This window comes from Malus domestica, chromosome 11 (assembly GCF_042453785.1).
Source record: "Malus domestica chromosome 11, GDT2T_hap1".
Taxonomy (NCBI): Eukaryota; Viridiplantae; Streptophyta; class Magnoliopsida; order Rosales; family Rosaceae; genus Malus; species Malus domestica.
In genome coordinates, this window is record NC_091671.1 from 36,204,236 (window position 1) to 36,224,676 (window position 20,441).

At 39.0% G+C, this 20,441-nt stretch overlaps 3 protein-coding genes across 11 annotated transcripts; 2 read left to right on the forward strand and 1 right to left on the reverse strand.

The window, feature by feature from the left end:
* The first annotated feature begins 4,089 nt into the window (after positions 1–4,089).
* LOC103423049 (polynucleotide 3'-phosphatase ZDP) lies at positions 4,090–10,627 on the forward strand. Of its 4 annotated transcripts, none has more exons than XM_070808160.1 (12): positions 4,090–4,574; positions 5,046–5,105; positions 6,337–6,393; positions 6,482–6,541; positions 7,175–7,246; positions 7,560–7,616; positions 7,863–7,939; positions 8,594–8,675; positions 8,815–8,931; positions 9,153–9,277; positions 9,611–9,865; positions 10,321–10,627. In XM_070808160.1, exons 1-12 carry the CDS (start codon positions 4,197–4,199, stop codon positions 10,505–10,507), a joined length of 1,527 nt encoding a protein of 508 aa, XP_070664261.1. In that variant the 5' UTR covers positions 4,090–4,196; the 3' UTR covers positions 10,508–10,627. The 4 variants fall into 4 exon arrangements, with proteins under 4 accessions (XP_070664261.1, XP_028944921.1, XP_070664262.1 ...); XM_029089088.2 differs by having other exon boundaries at positions 9,611–9,680; XM_070808161.1 differs by lacking the exon at positions 7,560–7,616 and having other exon boundaries at positions 4,107–4,574.
* Positions 10,628–11,595: 968 nt separating this feature from the next.
* On the forward strand, positions 11,596–15,403 carry LOC103423048 (uncharacterized). Of its 6 annotated transcripts, none has more exons than XM_070808162.1 (7): positions 11,596–12,736; positions 12,827–13,300; positions 13,424–13,519; positions 13,819–14,421; positions 14,497–14,688; positions 14,787–14,972; positions 15,061–15,403. In XM_070808162.1, exons 1-7 carry the CDS (start codon positions 11,780–11,782, stop codon positions 15,145–15,147), a joined length of 2,595 nt encoding a protein of 864 aa, XP_070664263.1. In that variant the 5' UTR covers positions 11,596–11,779; the 3' UTR covers positions 15,148–15,403. The 6 variants fall into 6 exon arrangements, with proteins under 6 accessions (XP_070664263.1, XP_070664265.1, XP_070664264.1 ...); XM_070808164.1 differs by having other exon boundaries at positions 14,787–14,961; XM_070808163.1 differs by having other exon boundaries at positions 14,787–14,921.
* An 815-nt stretch (positions 15,404–16,218) lies between these two features.
* On the reverse strand, positions 16,219–19,808 carry TLP4 (tubby-like F-box protein 7). The gene is made up of 4 exons (XM_008388038.4): positions 19,260–19,808; positions 18,027–18,114; positions 17,173–17,302; positions 16,219–16,973 (listed from the first exon to the last, which is right to left on the reverse strand). Exons 1-4 carry the CDS (start codon positions 19,602–19,604, stop codon positions 16,400–16,402), a joined length of 1,137 nt encoding a protein of 378 aa, XP_008386260.2. The 5' UTR covers positions 19,605–19,808; the 3' UTR covers positions 16,219–16,399.
* Positions 19,809–20,441: the final 633 nt, after the last annotated feature.

The following is a 20,441-nucleotide window of genomic DNA, read 5'->3' on the forward strand; positions in this document are numbered from 1 at the left end:
GCAGGAAGGCAAATCCAAGACAATATTGGAATTGCGCATGAATTATTCCATTTTCTTAAATTGAGGAAAGCGAAATGCAAATTCGAGTTGGGCATTAAACTGGATATGCATAAGGCCTACGATTGGGTGGAATGGGATTTTTTAATGGCAGTGATGGAGAAATTGGGGTTTGACAGTAAGTGGATAAGCTTGATCCTGGGATGCATTTCTTCTGTGAATTTTGCAATCATTCTGAATGGTCTTCCTGGAACTAAGTTTGCGCCTTCTAGGGGGCTCAGACAAGGAGATCCGCTTTCCCCCTACCTATTCTTGTTGGTTAGTGAAGTGTTATCACTTCGTATCCAGCAGGCTAGTGATAGAGGTTGGATCAGAGGAGTCCAAATGTACAAGCTTGGCCCGACAATATCCCATATTTTCTTTGCTGACGATACTCTGATTTTCCTGAGAGTTGAGGAGGAGAATTGTCGAAAATTATCCCAAGTCATTGATGATTATTGCTTGGCGTCGGGTCAAAAAGTTAATAAGTCAAAGTCAAGCGTATTTTTTGGAAACAATGTGCCTGAGTCTTTATCATTTCATTTGGCGAACATCCTGGGTATGGAGAGGGTTGGAGATCCAGGTGTCTACCTGGGGGTTCCCGCTATTTGGGGTCGTTCGAAAAAAAGTGGGCTAGCCTATGTTAAAGAAAGATTATTAGGTAAGCTCAGGGGATGGAAGAAAGCCGTTCTCTCTCAAGCGGGGCGGGAGGTCCTCATAAAAGCGGTGGTGTAAGCAATCCCTGCATATCCTATGAACTTATTCAAGTTTCCTACTTCTCTATGCAATGAGTTGGATGCCATGATGTCGAAGTTCTAGTGGGGGCAAAAAGATGGTGAACAACGTATTCATTAGGTTTCTAGAGAGAAGTTGGGATGGGCAAATGATATGGGCGGGTTAGGTCTTAGGAGTTTCGAGGTGTTCAACGATGCCCTGTTGGCTAAGCAGTGTTGGAGATTAATTGAGGAGCCGAATTCTCTGTGGGGTTTGGTGCTTAAGGCACAGTACTTCCCTAATTGTTCATTCATGGATGCTAAAAGGGGTGGGAGAGCCTCTTGGGCCTGGTCTAGCCTCCTCACTAGAAGGGACATTTTATGTAATGGAGCTCATTGACAGATTATGAGTGGAAATGAGGTTAGGGTGTGGGTTAATACATGGATCCCGTCTATTCCAATGGGAAGACCTTCTCCATCGGGGACGGTATAGATTTCTAATAATTTGGTGGTTAATTCGCTTATTTGCTCTGAGAATAGAATGTGGGATATTGATTTTCTAAAGCCATTCCTGGAAAGGTCCGAGTTTGATGCTATCCTTGAGACCCATATTTGAGACCCTTTGTTACGTGATCGTTTGGTTTGACCCCTGGATAAAAAGGGGGTATATTTAGTTAAATCCGGACATAAATGGGTGGTTGGTCAGAATCTGCCCCATGGGGGTATTAATATTGGATCATCGGTCACCATTCCTGCCCATCTGTGGAAATGTGTGTGGAAACTTGAGGCTTATCCAAAAATCAGATGATTTTTATGGAAGACCCTTCAGGAAGCTGTGGCTACTATGGCAAACCTCTTCCGAATAAAATCTTCCCCATCTCCGTTATGCCCGATTTGTAAGAATCAGGATGAAACAATTATACATATATTTTTGCAATGCCCGTGGGTGGAGGCTGTTTGGTTCGGGGGAAGCTTGAGTATGAGGATTAATCAAACGGATACTTCTTCTTGGGTGGGCTGGTTGCTCCAGAGGTTTGATTCAGCGAAGGGATCAATTGAGGTGAGAAACAATATGCTCTCATATATCGCCTTCACTTGTTGGCATATATGGAAAGCCCGATGTAATATGCAGTTCAACCAGCAACCACTTCATCCTAGGCAGGTTATTTTGGCCATTTCTTTATCGGTCTCTACATTCAAAGAAGCTCGGGGTGGTCCTCGGACTACGCCTCCACCTCGTGGCCTGGATCAATTAGTTGATGTTTGTTGGTCTCCTCCGTGTCCGGGTTTCGTTAAGATAAATGTGGATGCTAGCTGGGGATCATATGATGGACGGGGATTCACGGGTATTGTTGCACGGGATGAGGAAGGGAGGTTTCTTGCTGCTAGTAGATCATGTGTGAAGGCTACTAGTGTGGCTATGGGAGAGGCTATGGCAATCTTGCACGAGTGTATGCTTGGCAAGAGGATGGGTTGGAATTGATTTCTTGCCTTAGGGATATGGCTAAGAAAGGCAGTTGGGATGCCTTCCCCTCTCTTCTGAATTGTGTTAGATTGGGAAATGAGTTTCTTGATTGTCGCTGGTCTTGGATTCCAAGACCGACCAATTCGGCAGCGGACCATTTGGCATCGCGAAGTAGTAGGGAAGTATGTGATCATGTGTGGGTTGATAGACCCCCATCTTCCTTGGTTCATGTTTTGTGTAACGACGGTTTACCTTGTCCGCCTTAATGGTTTGTGGTATTGCGTAGAGGGACGCTCTAGCATTTGTTGCGGCGTCATGTTTTCTCTGTAACCTCCTCGCTCTACCCTTTCCAAGTAGTTATTGGCTGTTTGCTTCGGTGTAGGCTCTCTTTGTACTGTTTGGCATCTTTGCCCGGTTATTGGATCCTTTGTTTTCCAAAAAAAAAAAAAAAAAAAAAAAAAAAGTGTGCATCTTAGATGAGACTCAATATCATATACGTGAAGAGGCCGATTTATTAGTGTAGGTTCGAGCCGCAGAGGAAGAATTGAGTGAAGAAAAAGATAAGAAGTATTGGGGTAAGGAGCTTGAAAATGCGGTAAGTAGCTCAGATGCAGATGCAATGGAAAAGCTAGTAAAACAGAGTGTAAAGGCAACTACTGAGTACTATAAGAAGCAATTGAGGACAATGGAAACGAACAAAAATCGAAACTTGGAAGACAAAGAAGAAAGTGATGGTGATGAAACAATCATGAGGGGAAAACGACCGACAGTGAGTGCTGAATAATAGAAGATTGCTGGGTGTGGTCCATGGAGGAAAAGGATCAAGAATAGTAAGATTCCTCCGTAGTTGTTTTTGCAAGCAGCGGTTCGACCCTTCACTTACATAAATCTTGTGAAAGAGATACTTTTTTTTAGTGCTGCTGTGGTGGAAATAGAAGACCTATATAAGTTCCAGTCTTCTACTCTTGGACTGTCACCTATGTGACTCTTTCTTTTCACAACAAGGTTTTGGGCTTTTGCCATTTTTGCAGTCTTTATCCTATATTTTTGAAGTGTCACTCATGAGAAGCGTTTTGGTAAATTTACTCACATTTTTATAAGAAAATAAAACATTAAATTGATTGACCACAGTCATAACCAGTTCTAATATAGTCGAACAGAAAAATATATCTTGCCACAGATGACAGAGTCCTATACTAAACATGGAAATTATTAAAAATAAAACTCGTTATAGGGATCTGCCAAGAATTTGCCTCTTTGTAGACATGACTCTATGAAATGGTACCAAACATAGATGCCAACCACCTGATATATTCAATAAAGTTCCTTAACTGCCAATGAGTCACTTAGAACCCTTTGATTGAATCAATAACAAGTTTAGAATCTCCTTCCACACAGACTTTCTTGAATCCCCCAATATTTTTAGAATCGGTCATTTAAACATTCTGTTAAGTTGTCCGTTTGGTTAATCTATTGGACCTACTCCTAATATGAATATGGCCTCAGTGAGTTCAAAAGCGGTTCTTTTACAATCAGGTCAACATATAATAGTTGACCACTCGATTAATGTAATAAAAACGTATAAATTATTGAATGTCAAAACATCGAAAGAAGCGATTTTCTTACAAGGAAAGGGATCATGTTTGTTCTGTCTGGTTTTATTCCTTCTAATCCATCAAGTTCGGAAATTTGAGACCATTGAAATTTGATCAAATGATTACAAATAGAAGTATACTTTAAAGTTATAATAGTTTTAGATGTTGGATTAAATTTTAATAATCCAGATTTCCGAACTTGATGGGTTAGAAAAAAAGGATCCGGAGCTTACAATCATGTACTAATTTAACAAAAAAATGTAAATTAATAGAATGTCATACCGGAAGGTGACAAAATTTATTTTTCTTTGGAATCTATAGCTTTTCTCTTGTTCTTGCACTTAAAGATGGCGGGAAATCCCTAAAACCCCAGTTACCCAACTTCCAATGCTAACCATACCCACCCGCAACTCTATCTTCACCCACCTGATTCCCTTCCTCCCCAAAAACCCTAATTCCCCGAAACCCTCTCCGACACGTTTCGTCAATTTCCACACCCCGAAACGTTTCGCTTGTATCGGCCTCGACACACCACCAATGTCGGCTTCTTCTTCGACCAAATTGGCGGCGGAGTACGCGAAGTCGAAGAGGTCATCGTGCAAAAAGTGCTCGGAACCGATCGCCGCCCAGGCTCTGCGGCTGGGGTTGGTCAGCAGAGACCCTAAAGGTTTCGATGTGACCAAATGGCACCATTTGGATTGCTTCAATTTTAGGTCCGACTTGGTTGCTTCGGTTGAGAAGATTAAAGGGTTTCAGTCTTTGAAGGTTTGATCGATTGGCAGTTTTGGGATTTTCTTTGTTTGGTTAATGGGAATTACTTAATTAATTAAAGCTTCTGTTTTTTTAAGGAAAAAAGAAATTGAGAGGATGAATATTTTGAAGTAAGGCTTTGTTTGATCTTCAATTAAAAACCTTCGGAGATGATGAATGTAGCTAAATCACTTAGTACTCGTTACTTTCAAAAACAAAAAATTGCTTCTAATAACGATACCAAACAGACCCTTTAAGTTTTTTATTTTATTTTTTTGTTTGAATTCGAAGCTGAGTTTAAAAGTGCAAAGCATTGAAATTTGTTTTTATAAACGTGAATCAAATTTTTGAACTTCATTTTCCTTTTCTTTTTCGTAATTTTCTCTGCAAGCAAACATGAACTCGGAGTGGAAGGATGCAAATTGGTTTAGCAGAAATGGGTTTCTACTCCATTTGATTGTTTCTCTCACTTTGTTATGTTTTCAGAGCAGTGATCAGGAGGCTTTGAAGAAGTTAGTGGGTGCGTCACATGAATCTCGAGAGGAGGTACAAGTTGATTTTCTGTCATTTCACGCTTTCGATTGTGAATTTGGGGAAAAGAGAGACTAATATTAATGTACATTAGACATTGGCCTTTGTAACAAGTAAAACATTCAATAAGTTCGGAAAATCAATATGTACACAGTTTCTGCTGATTTTGGGTTCATTTGAATGATTTATATCAGTCTATGGAATCATCAATAGATGTAAGGACTGAAGCCCGACCAGGATTCTCTCAGTAGGGGAACAAACTGTTGCAAAATTGTGAACACTTTTGTGCTACACTAATGCGATTCAAGATTATTTCTCGATGTTATTTGGGTTTCCTGCATCATTGAGGCTAAAACTGAGTTTGGATAAAGTGAACGATTGGTGGAGAACAAAAGATAGAACAGCCTAGGTACCTAAGGTTATCGAGCATCACATATACGAAAAGCCAAAAATTTCAAATGGTCCCTGTGATTTATCATATTTGTCACTTTTTGTTCAATTTTGGTAACTTTACCCCTGTGATTTACTTCTGTTAACAATTTTGGTCAAATGCTCAATTCTCGTGAATTAGTATAACTTTGTGTCCAATGCCCATCATGTGCAGTGGCATTATATTCTTTCCGTGTCTAAACTCAATAAGTTGGAAGAATGTTGCTCAAGCCTTAGAACACAATTTCTTGGGGCGAAGGGTATTGCAACCCAAGTTTCTGGGTTTACTTGGAGTGAAATTGGTGTTATTTCAATTGTCAAGTGAGATTGAACACTAAAAGACTGCACACCAAGTTATACCAATTTACGGAACTAAGAGTAGTAACATAAGTAGATCCCAGTGATTAAATTAACAAACTTGAAACCACTGTACTTAAAAGGAAAATTAGAGTAAACCACAAGGACCAATTATGTACCTAACTTGCAATGAAGAACCAAAACCAACAGATAATGCCCTAAATTAAATGGCATTATGGCACACATATTCTAGCCTAGCAATTAACTGAAAAAACTATACAGAAAAGACAAATATTTTCTCTTACTCAAATGCATTACATTTGTTTTATTGTATATTAAAGGGAACTTGTCGGATGAATTCCAACCTTTTAAGTGTGCACAATTCATGCTGAAATGAACCTCTTTGGTCTCTTTGTTTGATTTTGGTTTTTCATTTTCTTGGTGAATCTGACAGATCATAATGTCCTGTTTACAAAACCGTTTTTCTTTTCTTTTTTGAAAATAAAATTGAATCTTTCAGGATACAAATGAAAGTAAATATGCAATTGAAGGAAAGCAAGGTTCTCATGGAAAAAGGGTAAACATACTATGTTTTTGTCTTCCTAATTAGCTTTGATTTGCAAAGGAAAGTTCCTATGGTGATTTGTTATGTTTTGCTTACATAGGTTTGTGAAGTTGATGAAAATGAAAATGAAATAGAGGAAAGGAGTCCGAAGAAAGCAAAGGTATGCAGATGCTCTTTTGAAATGCGTAAACATATCTTTATTTGTATATCTCTTGGATTTCTTCTACATGATGCTAGGTGGGCTCTGAGATACTTCTGTTTAATTTGCAATCGCACTACTTCTGTTGAACATCTCTTATGGAAATCATGCTTCCTTAAATATTCCATCATAAAATGTCAAGGAATTGCATAACACCATAGATTGGTTTTGCCTATGTACTACTGCCTTATTCAAGCTTTTTATTCAGTTTTTGTATACTTTGATTGGGTTTTCTGGTTGGTTCGAAACTGTTGTCCTACACTGTTTTTTTTCCATTTGTTTCCAGATTGCTCTTCCTTGTTCCTTGAGGTTTTCCGTGTCTATCCCTTTTTGTTCCCAAGTAGATTCGTGCGGTTGCAAACATTGTACATGTGAATTTTGATCCTCAATTTTCCTTTAATTAGTTTACAAGTATCACATGGACTGAATACATGTTACTTGTAGTACTCGTAGTTTTCCTGGATCAACAGATAGGTACAATAATTGGACATATGATTGCTGCTTTGTAGTGGTGAACTATTTTAAATAAGAAGTTAAGCTAGATGTTGTTTCTCCTCTTGACATAGCTTAATTATTATTTGTTTCTCTTTGCAGTCCTCTAAATTTGATGGACAAGCTAAGCTGGAAATATCCCTTTCAATTTCTGATGTGAAAGACAAGTACAAGGTCTGATTCATGTACTCTCTTTCTTTTTCACCAGGACTAATCCTTCCTCATATTTATTATTTATTTAGGCCTGGGTATTTTCTTTTGGTGGGTACATTGGAGGGAACTGAACCTTGGAATTTTTTAATCTTAATATATTGCACCACCCTCCCTCCCTCGCCACTTGGGCTAAACCCAAAGGCTTGGCCTCAATATATGTTGATTGTCCTTTAAATTTGCATCTGCAAACTCTGGCATTTGGGAAATCCCTTTGTGCTTGCATAAATGTACGCTTTCCTTTGTTTTCTTTCATTGGAAATGTTTACTGGTTCAGGATGCAACTCTTTCACCTAAATGGAAAGCATTTCAAACAATCATATTTCTTGAACGGGTAAGAGATATTATCCTTCTTTGTAATAGTGATTTTGAAAAGCTTCTTAATTCTTACTTGAGTGTGTTTATCTATATATTTTATTTAGCTTAATGAACAAAGTATTTGCTGGATTTCCCTTTTGCTTTTCTGTGGCACACATGCAGTTATAAATTATAAATTAGACCTACAAAACATCTCATGATAATTCCGTGCAGAGGTAGTTCAATGCTCTTGACATTTTGTTGTGTGTGTTTATTAATACAGGATGAAGGTCTACATGATTCGAGTAAAATTGCTGCTTTTGATTTTGATGGATGTCTTGCCAACACTAATGTAAAGAGGTAAAGCCAATCTGATGTTTCAGGCATTATCTTGGGTGGAATATATCTTATTGAAATGTGTATGGAACTATTTTATTTTTGAACAAGGTATTGGCCAATAATGAATGATGCACAAAGCATTTTCAACAGACAAGCCATCTCAATTATTGGCGACACCTTAATGTATGATGTAGATCCATGTATGCAGACAGCAGAATGTATTTCTATGCTCATCCATGTCTAGGTGACAAAATACAGAATTTTGTAATTAACATATATCATCTCTGTCAATCAGGTGTAATATTAAAGAAAAGGAGTTGAAATATTTCTTGTAAAATGGAACACATTTTAAGAATGTGTAACTTAATATGCCATATAAGTTATGGACTAAGAAACTTTGAAGATTGCAAGGGTAGTGGATGTTACTACTTGTACATGTTTTTGTTCATTCAAGTATAATGCTAAATTGTGACATATATTGGATGCATTAATTCAAGTCCGAGTCTGTGAAGTGGATTTGGGGAATGCTTTGTGAATTATAAGTATATAGTATTAGTAAATATGTTCATGATGACAGTCTGATATGTATCTTTTTTAATGGTTCCAGCAATGTAAATGTTATAAGCAAGTTTCATTTGTACTCTCATTTGGCCTGACATGCTGGTCTGATCTCAGAGTAGGTCCTGATGCTTGGTCTCTTATGTATCCTTCAATACCTGATAAGCTGCAGAGCCTGTACAAAGATGGCTACAAGCTGGTTTGTGTTTTTTTATTTTTTAATTTATTTTTTATTTTTTATTTTAAGTCTAAGCTAATGAGGTTATATGCAAAAGTCTTGAGATTCACATTTGTTTAGTTGTCTGGGCTTGAATTGATTGGAAATTTGACTACATCAGGTAATCTTTACGAATGAATCCAACATAGAGCGCTGGAAGAATAAGAGACAAGTAGCTGTGGACTCAAAAATTGGGCGCCTCAACAATTTTATTGGGCAAGTAAGGGTCCCAATTCAGGTAAATTCTCTCCGACTAACCTACATTATTTCTTATGTGGTCACAACATCCAATCTTGCAATGGCCATTTCTGATGCAACTAATATATTCATCATTTCATCTTTAATTATTACCTCCAAAACTCTATTGAGAGAACCATTATCTAGACAAACTATGAAATGAGTTTTATTTTCTTTTTTCAAGAAAAATACGCAAGGAATATTGAAGTTATCTGTGTCCAGGTTTTCATAGCTTGTGGCCTAGGCAAAGTTGGTAAAGCAGAAGACCCCTTTCGCAAGCCCAAACCTGGGATGTGGCATATTTTGGAACAACACTTCAACTCTGGCATTTCCATCGACATGGATCAGTAAACTATTTTTATCTCTTGTTTTGTTTCTATATCACTGTTCTCCACATGAAAGACTTAGAATAGCTACCTTAATGATCGGGTAATGCTAGGGAGATCAAATTTTTAAACCAAATTGTGTAAACCAAATAATGTGGTTGGTGATGATTGGATTATTAATTAAGTGTCGATTAACTTGCTTATTTCCTATTGGTGATACATCATTTGGTTTAAAAATTTGGTCTCCTCAGCGTTATCCTTAATGATCAGTTAGTTTAGTTTGTTTCAATGGCATTTATTATCAAAAGAACAGGATCAGTGATCGTATAAAAGCCCTTTCTGTCTGCATTGCAGATCCTTTTATGTTGGTGATGCAGCCGGGAGACAAAAGGATCATAGTGATGCTGATATTAAATTTGCGGAGGTACAAACATACAATACTACATCACACGCATGTAGAAATTTAAGCTGGGTCTATGCTACAGTTGTACTTACTGGTGTACAAGGACTTTCTATTTCCCATCATCCATTTATTAAATCCTTTGAGCATTGTCGTAGTCCCGCCTCTGTCAATCTACTAAAAGGGAACATCAATCTGAAAAAGAATATGTAAGTTCATGCAGTTTCTGAATAACATCTCTATATATGTTAGTAAATAGTAAGTGCTAAAATTGTGCCGCAGTTCCACTGTATCAGAGCAGTATGACTTTTTCTCTGGTAAGAACAGTAAAAATTACTTACACAGAACAGGATTGGTGAACAAAGCTTGATAATAAACGGTTCTTGGAAGGATTTATACATGAATTCGTGAGTTAGGATTGTTTAATCTTGGTTCATAGTCTTAGTCCACATGAGCCTTTCATGACTTTCTTCTTCTTGTTAGTAAACGTGTGAACATGGAAATGAGTAAATGATTGCCAGTCACCGAGGTTTCTTTGGTTTATCTAGTATAGTCGAACAATGGTTCTAGTGCTTGGACATTATCCTTGCTGGTTTGAGATTACTCTCCCTTTCAAAATAAATCTAAAGGAGGTTCGGTGCTTATAGTTTTTCTGTCTTTGCAGGCTGTTGGTGTTAAGTTTTACGTCCCAGAGGAATACTTTGGTGTTTGAGGAATTTTTCGGTCACCGGCTCCACCCTCCAACTGCAAAATTCAGCGTTCACGTTGGCTGTCAATGTTGTAGGGGATGTTTAAAATTAGATTTTATTTTTCCTTTTCTTGCTATGCTCCTCTCTGTTGCAATGAATTAAGCACCGGATGAAACCCTACTTGTAAATTCTTGGATTAGGATAAGTTACTTTCCACTGTGTAGTGTCGCAAAGATTCTGTTTTCTTTTGAAAGGAGAATGGATTTGATGAATTCACTTCTATACATTCTTCCCACGTTAACTCAATATTCTTGTATCTGCGCATAGAGAAATTTTTGGGTGCGGCCGTCTAGACTTTGTGGCTGTCACACACAAAACACCCCGCTCCTGTATAATGGCCTCGCACAGCCCATTGTGTTTGCTGCTGGGTAGTTCGGACTAATGGGTTTGGAGGGCATGTTCTTTTGCAACGGGGCAGTCTTATGAGGGGCACACATAAACCAGAGCAGCAAAACTATTGTTTAAAAGTAACTTTTCTGGTTTGGGGGGCAAGAAAAAAGGTAACTTCTCTAGTTTATGAGTGTCTTTTTGGAGTTAGTATTTAGTGGTCCGAATTATCGTCTAGTCTTGCTATATATTCGTTAAATTGGCAAGTAACAAAAATATTATTTTCTCAATTCAATTATGATCGTTTATTTCTCATATTACTGAGTAATCCAGATTATTAAAAAAAAAAAAATTTGGTAATTTGGTAATTTCTGTTTTTGCACTCGTTACCTAGGTGACGCACAACATAAGCATTTTAGTGTCCGGTAAGTGTAAACTCAAAGCTTGGGACTCGGAGAAAATTTCCAATGTGCTGAGAACACGGTTTGGTACACAAAAATATTGTCTAGTCCTGCTTTATATTCATTAAATTGGCAAGTAAACAAAAATATTATTTTCTCGATTCAATTATGACCGTTCATTTCTCGTGCTATTGAGTAGTCCGGATTACTAAAAAAATTGGTCTTTTTGATAATTTGGTAATTTCCTTTTCTACCGTGGTTACTTAGGTGACGCACGTCATAAGTATTTGAGTGTTCGGTAAGTGTAAAACTCAAAGTGTGCAACTTGGAGAAAATTTTCAATGTGATAAGAACATAGTTCAGTACACCAAGTGTCATAATGTAATTGGTTAAAATTTTCTTTTTCAGGTTTCCAACCAATTCTATTACAACACTTCGTGGATCGTATTTCAGAAAAATGCATCCGTGAAACGTGGCAACATCCCATGCAATAGTACGATCCAACAGCAAGAAGAAGAAGCAGGTTCCTAGTTCCTAGTTCCTAGTTGTATAAAATGAATTGAATTGGATTGGTCACAGAAGGAATTGGCTAACAAAAGCAATCAGGATTCAGGAATAATCAGCAGCAAAAGCAAAAGCAAAAGCCATGGATCCCTACTTCCAGCAGAGACTAAGAGATGAAGTCATCTACCTCCACTCTCTCTGGTACCAGGGTCCCCCTTCCTCCTCCTCTAATCCTAACCCTAGACTCCACCAACCCAATCCCTATCCCAATCGCAATCCCAATTTCAATCCCAATCCCAATCCCAATCCCAATCCCAATCCCAATCCGTATAACAGACCCAGACCCAGAAGAAATGTTACAAACCCCTCGCAACCCGACCCCCTTCCCCAATCGGGTCATCAAGGCCCCTCCTCCTCCTCCTCTAAGAGGAAGAGAAATAGAAATTCAAGGCACGAAAGAGAAAGACCGGCCAAGAAGAACCCCTCCCAACCCGACCCGCTTCCTCCGCATTCCGGGCCTCCTTGGCCCTGCCCCAGCCCCGCCCGTGACTCTGCCCCGGGCTCATCCACCCAGTGGCCTGCAATGCCCGCCAAGCCCAATTCGGCTGCGGTGGCCCAACCCCCTTCCCCTGAAGAACAAGCAAGGCTCGCTGCACTGAAACTGCAGCACGGCGCCCTAGACTTTTGCCGGGGGTTGTTTTCCGGCAATGATGGGTCGGACGGGGAGGAGTCCGAGGCGGAAGAGAGTGAAGATGGAGAGGACTACTGTGTTGAGAACGGCGAAACAGAGGAGTACAAGGTGCTGTTGAATTTGTTTGTTGAGAGGACTGAGCTGAGGAGGTACTATGAGGTGAATTATGAGAATGGGGAGTTCTGTTGCTTGGTGTGCGACGTGTTGGGAAAGAAGAAGAGGGTCAGGAGCTGTGTTGGGCTTGTTCAGCACTCGATTTCCATTACCAACACGAAGAAGAAGCGGGTTCATAGGGCTTTTGCACAGGTGGTGTGTAAGGTTTTGGGTTGGGATTTTGACAGGCTGCCGACGATTGTGCTCAAAGGCGAAAGGCTCGGTCTTTCGTTGGAGAACCAGGGCCAGGAACAAGTAAGTGGGGTTTTTTTCATTGTTTAATATTGCTTTGTGGTGGTGGTTGTTTTGGTGTATATGAATTGGGTTGAGTTGCGAATGCTGCAGGGTGAGGCTGCCGTGAATGCTGGTTCATCTGAGGGAGTTTTGGTTTCTGTTGAAGACAATGTGGCACTTGAAAATGCTATGGAAGCTGAAATTGCTTTGGAAGACAATGTGGCATCCGAAAATGCTGTGGAAGACAATGTGGCACCCAAAGACGCTATGGAGGACGATGTAGCACCTGGAGACGCTATGGAAGACAATGTTGTAACTGAAAATGCTAGGGAAGATAATCTGGCAGCCAAAAATGCTGTGGAAGACAATCTGGTAACTAAAAATGCTATGGAAGACAATTTGCCAGCCGAAAAGGCTATGGAAATCGAAAATGCTGTGGAAAACAATGTGGTAGCAGAAAATGCCGTCGAAGGCAATGTGGCAACTGAAAATTCTGTTGAAGAGATAGTGACAGCTGAAAATGCTGACGAAGATATTTGGTTTGCTGAAGCCAATGCTTTGTGTAATGAAGTAATGGATTGCCAGGTTAGTTATGTCTTTCGCTGTTTAACGTAATTTTTGGTGCATGAGTTGTACATGAGTTTCAGACATAACAAAATGTGAATTTTTTTTGTAATGTGATTTCTGATATGGGATATGTTTTTTCAGAAATCTTTCGAAGGTGATTATACAAATGAAAGCACAGAAAGCATGGATAAAGGAATATCAGAAATGGAAGCAAACAAAGAAACAGTGGATACTTGGGTAAGATGATTGCTCTTACAACAACAACAACAACAACAAAGCCTTTTCCCACTAAGTGGGGAAGATGATTGCTCTTAAATTGAACTAAATTGATAATCCACTTTTCAAATGAACTAGTTTTCGTTTTTTTTTTTTTTTTTTTTCCCTTTTTTCTTTTTAAATTTTATATTTGATTTTAGCACCCTGCCCAGGGCTTTGTTGGTTAAAATAATTTAATGGCATACGTGCCTACTGCATTTTTTGTTAAAATCATGTGTTATCCAAAAATTTGTATTTTTACTCACTTTTGTAAAATGCAGGGAACTGATCAAACACTGGTGTCAAAGAATGAATGGCCATGTAAAGAGTCCAGCATTTCCTCATCGACAGTGTTAGGTTGGCCGACCTGTACTTCTCCCCCAGCTTCTGCAACATGCTCTATTCCAGTGGAAGAACAAGCGAGGTCTGCTGAAGCGAGGATACAGCAGAAGGCCTTGAAAGAATGCCTGGATTTCTTTTCTGAGAAAGATGGCTCATACAGTGATGAAGACAACAGCGAAGATGACGAGGAGGGTGATTTGATGGATGAAGATGGGTGTGAGGAAAGTGAGCTAAAGTTCTTTTCAAGAATATTTACGGAGGATGGTGAGTTGAGGAGTTTTTATGAGAAAAATTACGAAGGTGGGGAATTTTGCTGTTTGGTTTGTTGCGCATTAATGAAGAAAGGGTGGAAGAGGTTTAAAGGTGGTGTTGCGCTTCTTCAGCACTGCAATGCAATATTAAAGACAAAGAAGAAGGCGGCTCATAGGGCTTATGGGCAGGTTATTTGTAAACTCCTTGGTTGGGATATTGGTCAGCCTCCAACCATTGGCTCCATGGATAAAACTCTTGGAGAACCTTTGTCAGAGTCAGACAATTTGCCGGTCAGTAATATGTGCGTATGATATGTTGACTATGGTTCTTCAGTTCTATAAGTATTGTAAATTTGAACATTGCAGGGTGAAGTGGAGGAAAATGTTGACAATGACAAGGATAACATGGTTGTATCAAATGAAAATGTGGACTGCATGAGTGGTTATAATCGTGAAATGGTTTCAAATGAGGAATCTGATGTTGCTCACAGTAACGGAACATCACAGACACCCGAGATGCAGGTCAGTTTCAACTTGTTCTTTCCTCAACAAAGTCAAGTGAATCGCATATTATTATTTTGTGCTTACTGACGTGTATATACATCATAAATTCATAGTAACATTTCAGTAACTTGGATCTCATTTTAAAATTGCAGGGTGTGCCCGAGGAAAATGTGGTTGTTTCAAATGAAAACATGGACTCTATCAGTGGTTATAATGGTGAAACAGTTCCAAAAGAGGAATCTGATGGTGCTCATGGTGATGGAACATTTACGGTACCTGGGTTGCGGGTGAGTTTGAACTCAGTTGTTCACTCCTCAACAAAGTCAGGCGAGTCGCAGGTTATTTTTTCGTTGGTGATAATGTGTATGTCATACATTCATAGTTACATCTGATTGTTAAAACTTGGTTATAATTTTGAAATTGCAGGCTGAACCTGACAAAAATGTGGATGGTCGAAGTGAAGATTTGAATGTCTTTATGGAAAATTTAGAAACAGCGGTAATGTTGACATAACTCCCAAAGAGGTACGTGTTTGGCAATCTTAGTTATATTCGAGTGCAACGACATCGCTTTTCCCGGCAGGACAATCCTAAGAGAGATCAGCTTGGTCACAATGACGATTCGGTTTATCGATCATCATTTAAGTTGATCTTGTGAATCAATAGTAGAATTTCATGTGGCGCTTTGTTGTAAATGTTAACTTAGCTAAAGCTTGTGCAAGGCCATTCTTCAATGGATGTGTTGAATATATGCATTTGTCCTTTTGAAAGAGTTTCTTTCTTTTATTGTGACGGTCGCACTTCCACGTTATGATGTCTCTTGTTTGCATAAGAGATTGGAAAGTTTTGAGTTCGGTTGCAATGGTACTTACTAAACAGTACAAATTTTAATCAAAATCCAACTGGTGGAAAGATTCTTTAGATTCCTGTATGCAAAATCAAACCGTTGGTTTTCTAAATCACTCAGTGATACGTACTACCAATTAGCACCATTTAGCGAACTTCGAAAATTTCAAGTTCGTGGCCCAAGATTACAGATCTAGAACTTGCGGCCTCAGATATGGACTTGGAACTTGCGATCTAGACTGAGATTCCAAACTCCAAACATCGAATCCAAGACATTGAAACTTGAAAACCAAGTCCCAAGTAACCCAAAACCTGAACCAAATATGATTTGATTTTGAATCTAATCAAATTTCAATGCAACAACTCCCAGTGTGCTTCAATTGGGTGCTCAGACCTTCGCAGAAACTTTTCATCGTCCATGTTTGCGACTAAGGCCCTTCGGCACAATGGCTTCAGGGATCCTAATATACGAAAAAATCTACACTACTCCGCCTCATAGAGCCCTTAGATCCAACCCAACGGATTCAAAGGAAAATGGACAACCATTGGACCGGATCGAAGGGATCGTCATGGCAGAGTATTCAATAGCCCGGAAGCTTTTAGCTTCAGTGTCATATCTTGAGGTGAAAAAAATCAAATCTTTCATTCAAAGCCATTGAGATGCAACATGAACGGCAAAACCGACCCCATTCAACATTTTACAATTATTTTTAAAATTACATATATTAAACACCACCAATGATTTCAACAGCAGCCCATGACATAATCATACAAAAGCAACATTTACATGATAAGCATCGTCCAACCGAAGCCGAAACTGAACCGTTGAGTTTTCTTACATAATGGAAATCTCCACAGGCACCAGCACCGGCTCTTTAAATAAACATTTAAGAGAAAAAAACAATACAAAAGAAATTATCTTACTCGCACGCCAGTTTGGTGCCAAAGCTGGTAAGGCAAATAGCAAATGCCTGGAACGCTGACAAAGGCTGCCTATAATCCATGGTAAATGTATCATCACCCACTTTCCCGAACTGGAGAGCCGTTTCTTCGTCTCCTTTCCCTCCTGGCTGGCTTGGGTCCACAGCTGCAACCAGTTGAAAGTTCTTTACTGATGCCACCGTGACCCGACCATGGAAATTCAAACACCAGCACTGCAACTGATCATGCCATCTTGGAGCTTTGTTCCTCAAAAAGGTGTAACCAGAACTTGTAGAAGCTGTTTTCTTCAACTTTAAATTGTCCAAAGGTTTTCCAATGGCAGTTTCATCTGATGGTGGGCAAATAAGCGGGCAAATCATCCTCCTTGGACCTCTTGATTTTAGAAGGTTGAACTTGTAAGAGACCTGCCCAACTTCAAAGTTGCCTGCCGGAACTTGGGGGCTTATTTGCTTGCTTGCAAAACGACGAGTAGACCTACTGCTAGCAGGCTTTGCACCACTATGCGGTGGCTGGCTGTCATAGATTGTAAAATTGGTGCCCAGAAAATCGGAGCTGAAAAAGTTTAAGAAACCAAGTTAACATTCAAATTTGTTCTTTTAATTCAATGTAATGAAACCTCCTAAAAAATCAGTCAAGCTGATTCTGAATTCTAAAAAATGAGATCATGTCAACCTAACTTGGTATAAAACCTCTTACAGACATTCCAAAAAAGGGTCCCCTAACTTAACTTCCTTTCCCAAGAATGTCTTACCTTAATTTTCCCACATAAGCATTACTTCCTTGGGATATGTCATCAGCATCAAGTGATATTATATACTCATAGTTAGTGCCATGCCTGTATCTCCGTGCTGCTAAAAGAAACTTTCCCTTATCGGTGAATGCTGGGAAGGGGAGAGGAAAAAAAATATCACAGGAGAATGAGAAAACATTCAACCTTTAAGCATCCATGCAAGCTGTCACGAGCCACTCACATAAAAAGTATCAAATAAAACAAAAGTTTAACTCCACTGTATTCAATAGGAGTATTAAGTAGGAAATGAGAGTTACTATAGTCCCGATCTTCTGCACAACTAAACGACTACCATAAATAATAATTTGTCTGTGTCACAAACCAAAAGACTCTCAGTAAGATAAACCTTTCAAACTTAAAAGTCTACTCTACAAAAGTAATTTTCAGTATTGATCAAGTGCTCCTCCAAAATTTTTTCTTCAGCAAATGGTTAACAGTTTAAAACCTATAACTCTCTAATTGTTAGAGCTAAACCTGCTCTTTACATGTAATTAGGTTAGGAAAGGCTGCGAACCAAATTGATATAAAGTCAAAAGCTATGTAAGACCAAGATATTAAAGGTTTTGTTTGACAATTCTGAGATTGCCCAGATCCTGCTGAGTCAAGTCAACTTAGCAATTCAATCACCCGGAAAAATCTTCCATTTTTTCCGTCACATTAAAGTCAACTTAAATAGGGTTGGCCCAAGAAATTGTCCCCCTTCGAGTATTGACTTGGCGACTTACAGGTCAAAATTTGAAATAGTAAAGGTAAAACAGCTTCTGAAGACACATAGGAGTAAGTAATCCTGAAGTTGTTCTCATGTACATACTTACATGAGGTAAGTGCAAGATAAAGGTAAAACGTTGAGGTCTTCTTGTTTCGTTTTATTAGACATTGGTGGGGAAAATCGCGTGGTCCTGGCTGCAAGAATGACAAAAGTGTAAGATCATCAGTTTCAGATCAATTTATTAAAAACACTAAATTTAAACCACTGAACACGATCCCATTGTCAATGATAAACCGGAAGCAACTTAATATTAAAACTTCAATCTCACTTCAAGACATGACTGAAAACAAGATAACCAGAAGCATAAAAGAAACAATCTTAAAATTTCATTCTCTTTTCTCCGTACGGACTATCATTAGAGTATAACAATAATCTGCCAAAAAATCCATAATTTCTTCATTAACAGTTTAGATTTTAGTTCTGGTAAATGGAGACATAACTTAGTATGGGGAATTTCATAAAATTCATTGTTTTTCAGACAAAACACAAGATTCAAAACACTATACGAAATACAAATATCTGGGTATTTTCTGGGAAGAGCATGTATAAATTTCGAACTTCCAAATTCTTGGTTAACAAGCATACACTCATACCCCAAAGGGGGAACCAAATCAGCTGCAAAATGGGGAGAATATTGATTAAACCCACAAAAGGATATAAATGTGGTGTTTCAAGGCATGCAACTTCTTAACAATGCACATTCTCCAAATCTTGCTATTTTTTCCTCAGAATTACGCAAATTCACTCTGATCACAGATGAAGCCTGCGATCCAATAAAGTTTTAAGCTAGTTCATATTCCTTGATCTTGCGAATTGTGATCATCCAAGAAAATACGCTTATAATTGCAGACTTCAATAGTAAATTTCATTTTTGAAACCAATCACGACGTCGTACTCAAAGGGGGAACCAAAACAGCAGCAAATGGGGAAGAATGTTGAGCTAATCCCGCAAAAGGATACAAATGTGGTGCGTTTCAAAGCATACACCTTAAAAATGCACATTCTTTGAAAGTCACTCACTTTTTTCAAAATTCACTCTGTTCACAGATGAACCCCCTTGGCATCCCAATCAAAGTTTTCAGATTCCAACAGTGAATTTCACCATTAGTTTTTGGGAAACTGCAGAATGCGAAATCTTCCAGGAAAAAAAACAACTTTCCACACAATCATTACCGATCTTCTAAAAACTATTCAAATTCCAAATTACACAAACTCATTTAACCTAAATTCTCCTAAAAACTAAACAAACAAATCGAAAATTACATCGCCAAGGGCATACCTGTTTAAGGCACGAAGGGAAGGTAATTTTGCCACTGTACGAAGGAGACCGCGCGATCTCCTTGGTGATATCCCTCCACCGCTTGCAGACACAGGCACAAGCGACGACGTTTTTGCGGTGAGGCCACTTGTCCTCGCTGGCCTCCACTCTCCGTATGATCTCACCGAGCAGCTCCGGGAGCATATCCGACCACGAAGACGACGACGGCGATGAAGATGAGTCAGCACAGTCCGAGTCGCGGACGACTCGGCGGTTGCCCCCACGCGCCTGATCCTCGTCGCTGAGCTTCAATTCCCTGAACGATTTGGAGAATTTCCGGGAGCGAAAGGCTTTCCGCAGAGACATGGGTTCAGATTGGGGCTCTAGGGTTAGGGTTCCGATCTCGAACTTGCTGGTAAAGAGAAGCAGTTTTTTCTCCTTACAGAGAGAAAAGAGAGCGAGAGTGGTAGGGGTTGATGATGAATGGGAGAAAATGAGTTTTGATAGAGAGCCGGGGCTGTGACGGGTGATATTTTGGAGGCCAATGGGAGAACGAGGATTGGACGCGTGGGGAGATGGGATGTGGTGGTGAAGGGGCGTTGGGTGACGGGGATGTGAGGTTAGTGGTGTTGTCAAAGTGTGGTGGGCGTTTGACTGGTCCTATTCAACGTTAACAGCTGAAACCCGTTCGCGGCAGAGTACCGTAACAGTGACTGCCATTTATGGCTTATACTTTGTGTCTCATATTTGTTGTAGTTCTATTTTGGTTAGGAATGTGATTGTGTAAATATAATAAATCGTTATAGAAATCTATAATGTTTTTCGATAGTTTTATTTTATTGTAATGTATTACTTGAAAGATGAGAATATTTTAAAAATAAAATGATTGTCTAATTCTAATAATTTATTGTCACTTAGTACAACATCTAGTGTTATTATTTTTTATTTGTAAATGAGATGTTTTAGTTTCATTCTCGCCTAAAACGAATTTGAACCACATTATTGCTAGCTCATTGTGACTTAGTGGAGATAATATCATTTGTTCAACAAACAAAAAAAATCAATAATTTATTCTTAATTAAGGATAAATACGAATTTTAGCATAACCAACTACGATATTGAAACAATATTATTCTTAGTATTCTACAACCAATGGGATAAAATTAGTGGGACTAGGTCTGTCTTTCCTTAGAATGTATGAAA

Coding starts and splice junctions, on each gene's coding strand:
- LOC103423049 (XM_070808160.1), top strand. CDS start 4,197: ATGCTAACCATACCCACCCGCAACTCTATCTTCACCCACCTGATTCCC. Junction 6,394..6,481: donor AAGGTTCTCATGGAAAAAGG/GTAAACATACTA, acceptor TTGCTTACATAG/GTTTGTGAAGTTGATGAAAA. Junction 8,676..8,814: donor ACAAAGATGGCTACAAGCTG/GTTTGTGTTTTT, acceptor TGACTACATCAG/GTAATCTTTACGAATGAATC.
- LOC103423048 (XM_070808162.1), top strand. CDS start 11,780: ATGGATCCCTACTTCCAGCAGAGACTAAGAGATGAAGTCATCTACCTC. Junction 13,520..13,818: donor AAGAAACAGTGGATACTTGG/GTAAGATGATTG, acceptor TGTAAAATGCAG/GGAACTGATCAAACACTGGT. Junction 14,422..14,496: donor CAGAGTCAGACAATTTGCCG/GTCAGTAATATG, acceptor TGAACATTGCAG/GGTGAAGTGGAGGAAAATGT.
- TLP4 (XM_008388038.4), bottom strand. CDS start 19,604: ATGTCTCTGCGGAAAGCCTTTCGCTCCCGGAAATTCTCCAAATCGTTC. Junction 17,303..18,026: donor TTATCTTGCACTTACCTCAT/GTAAGTATGTAC, acceptor TCCCCTTCCCAG/CATTCACCGATAAGGGAAAG. Junction 16,974..17,172: donor GCTTATGTGGGAAAATTAAG/GTAAGACATTCT, acceptor AAACTTTTTCAG/CTCCGATTTTCTGGGCACCA.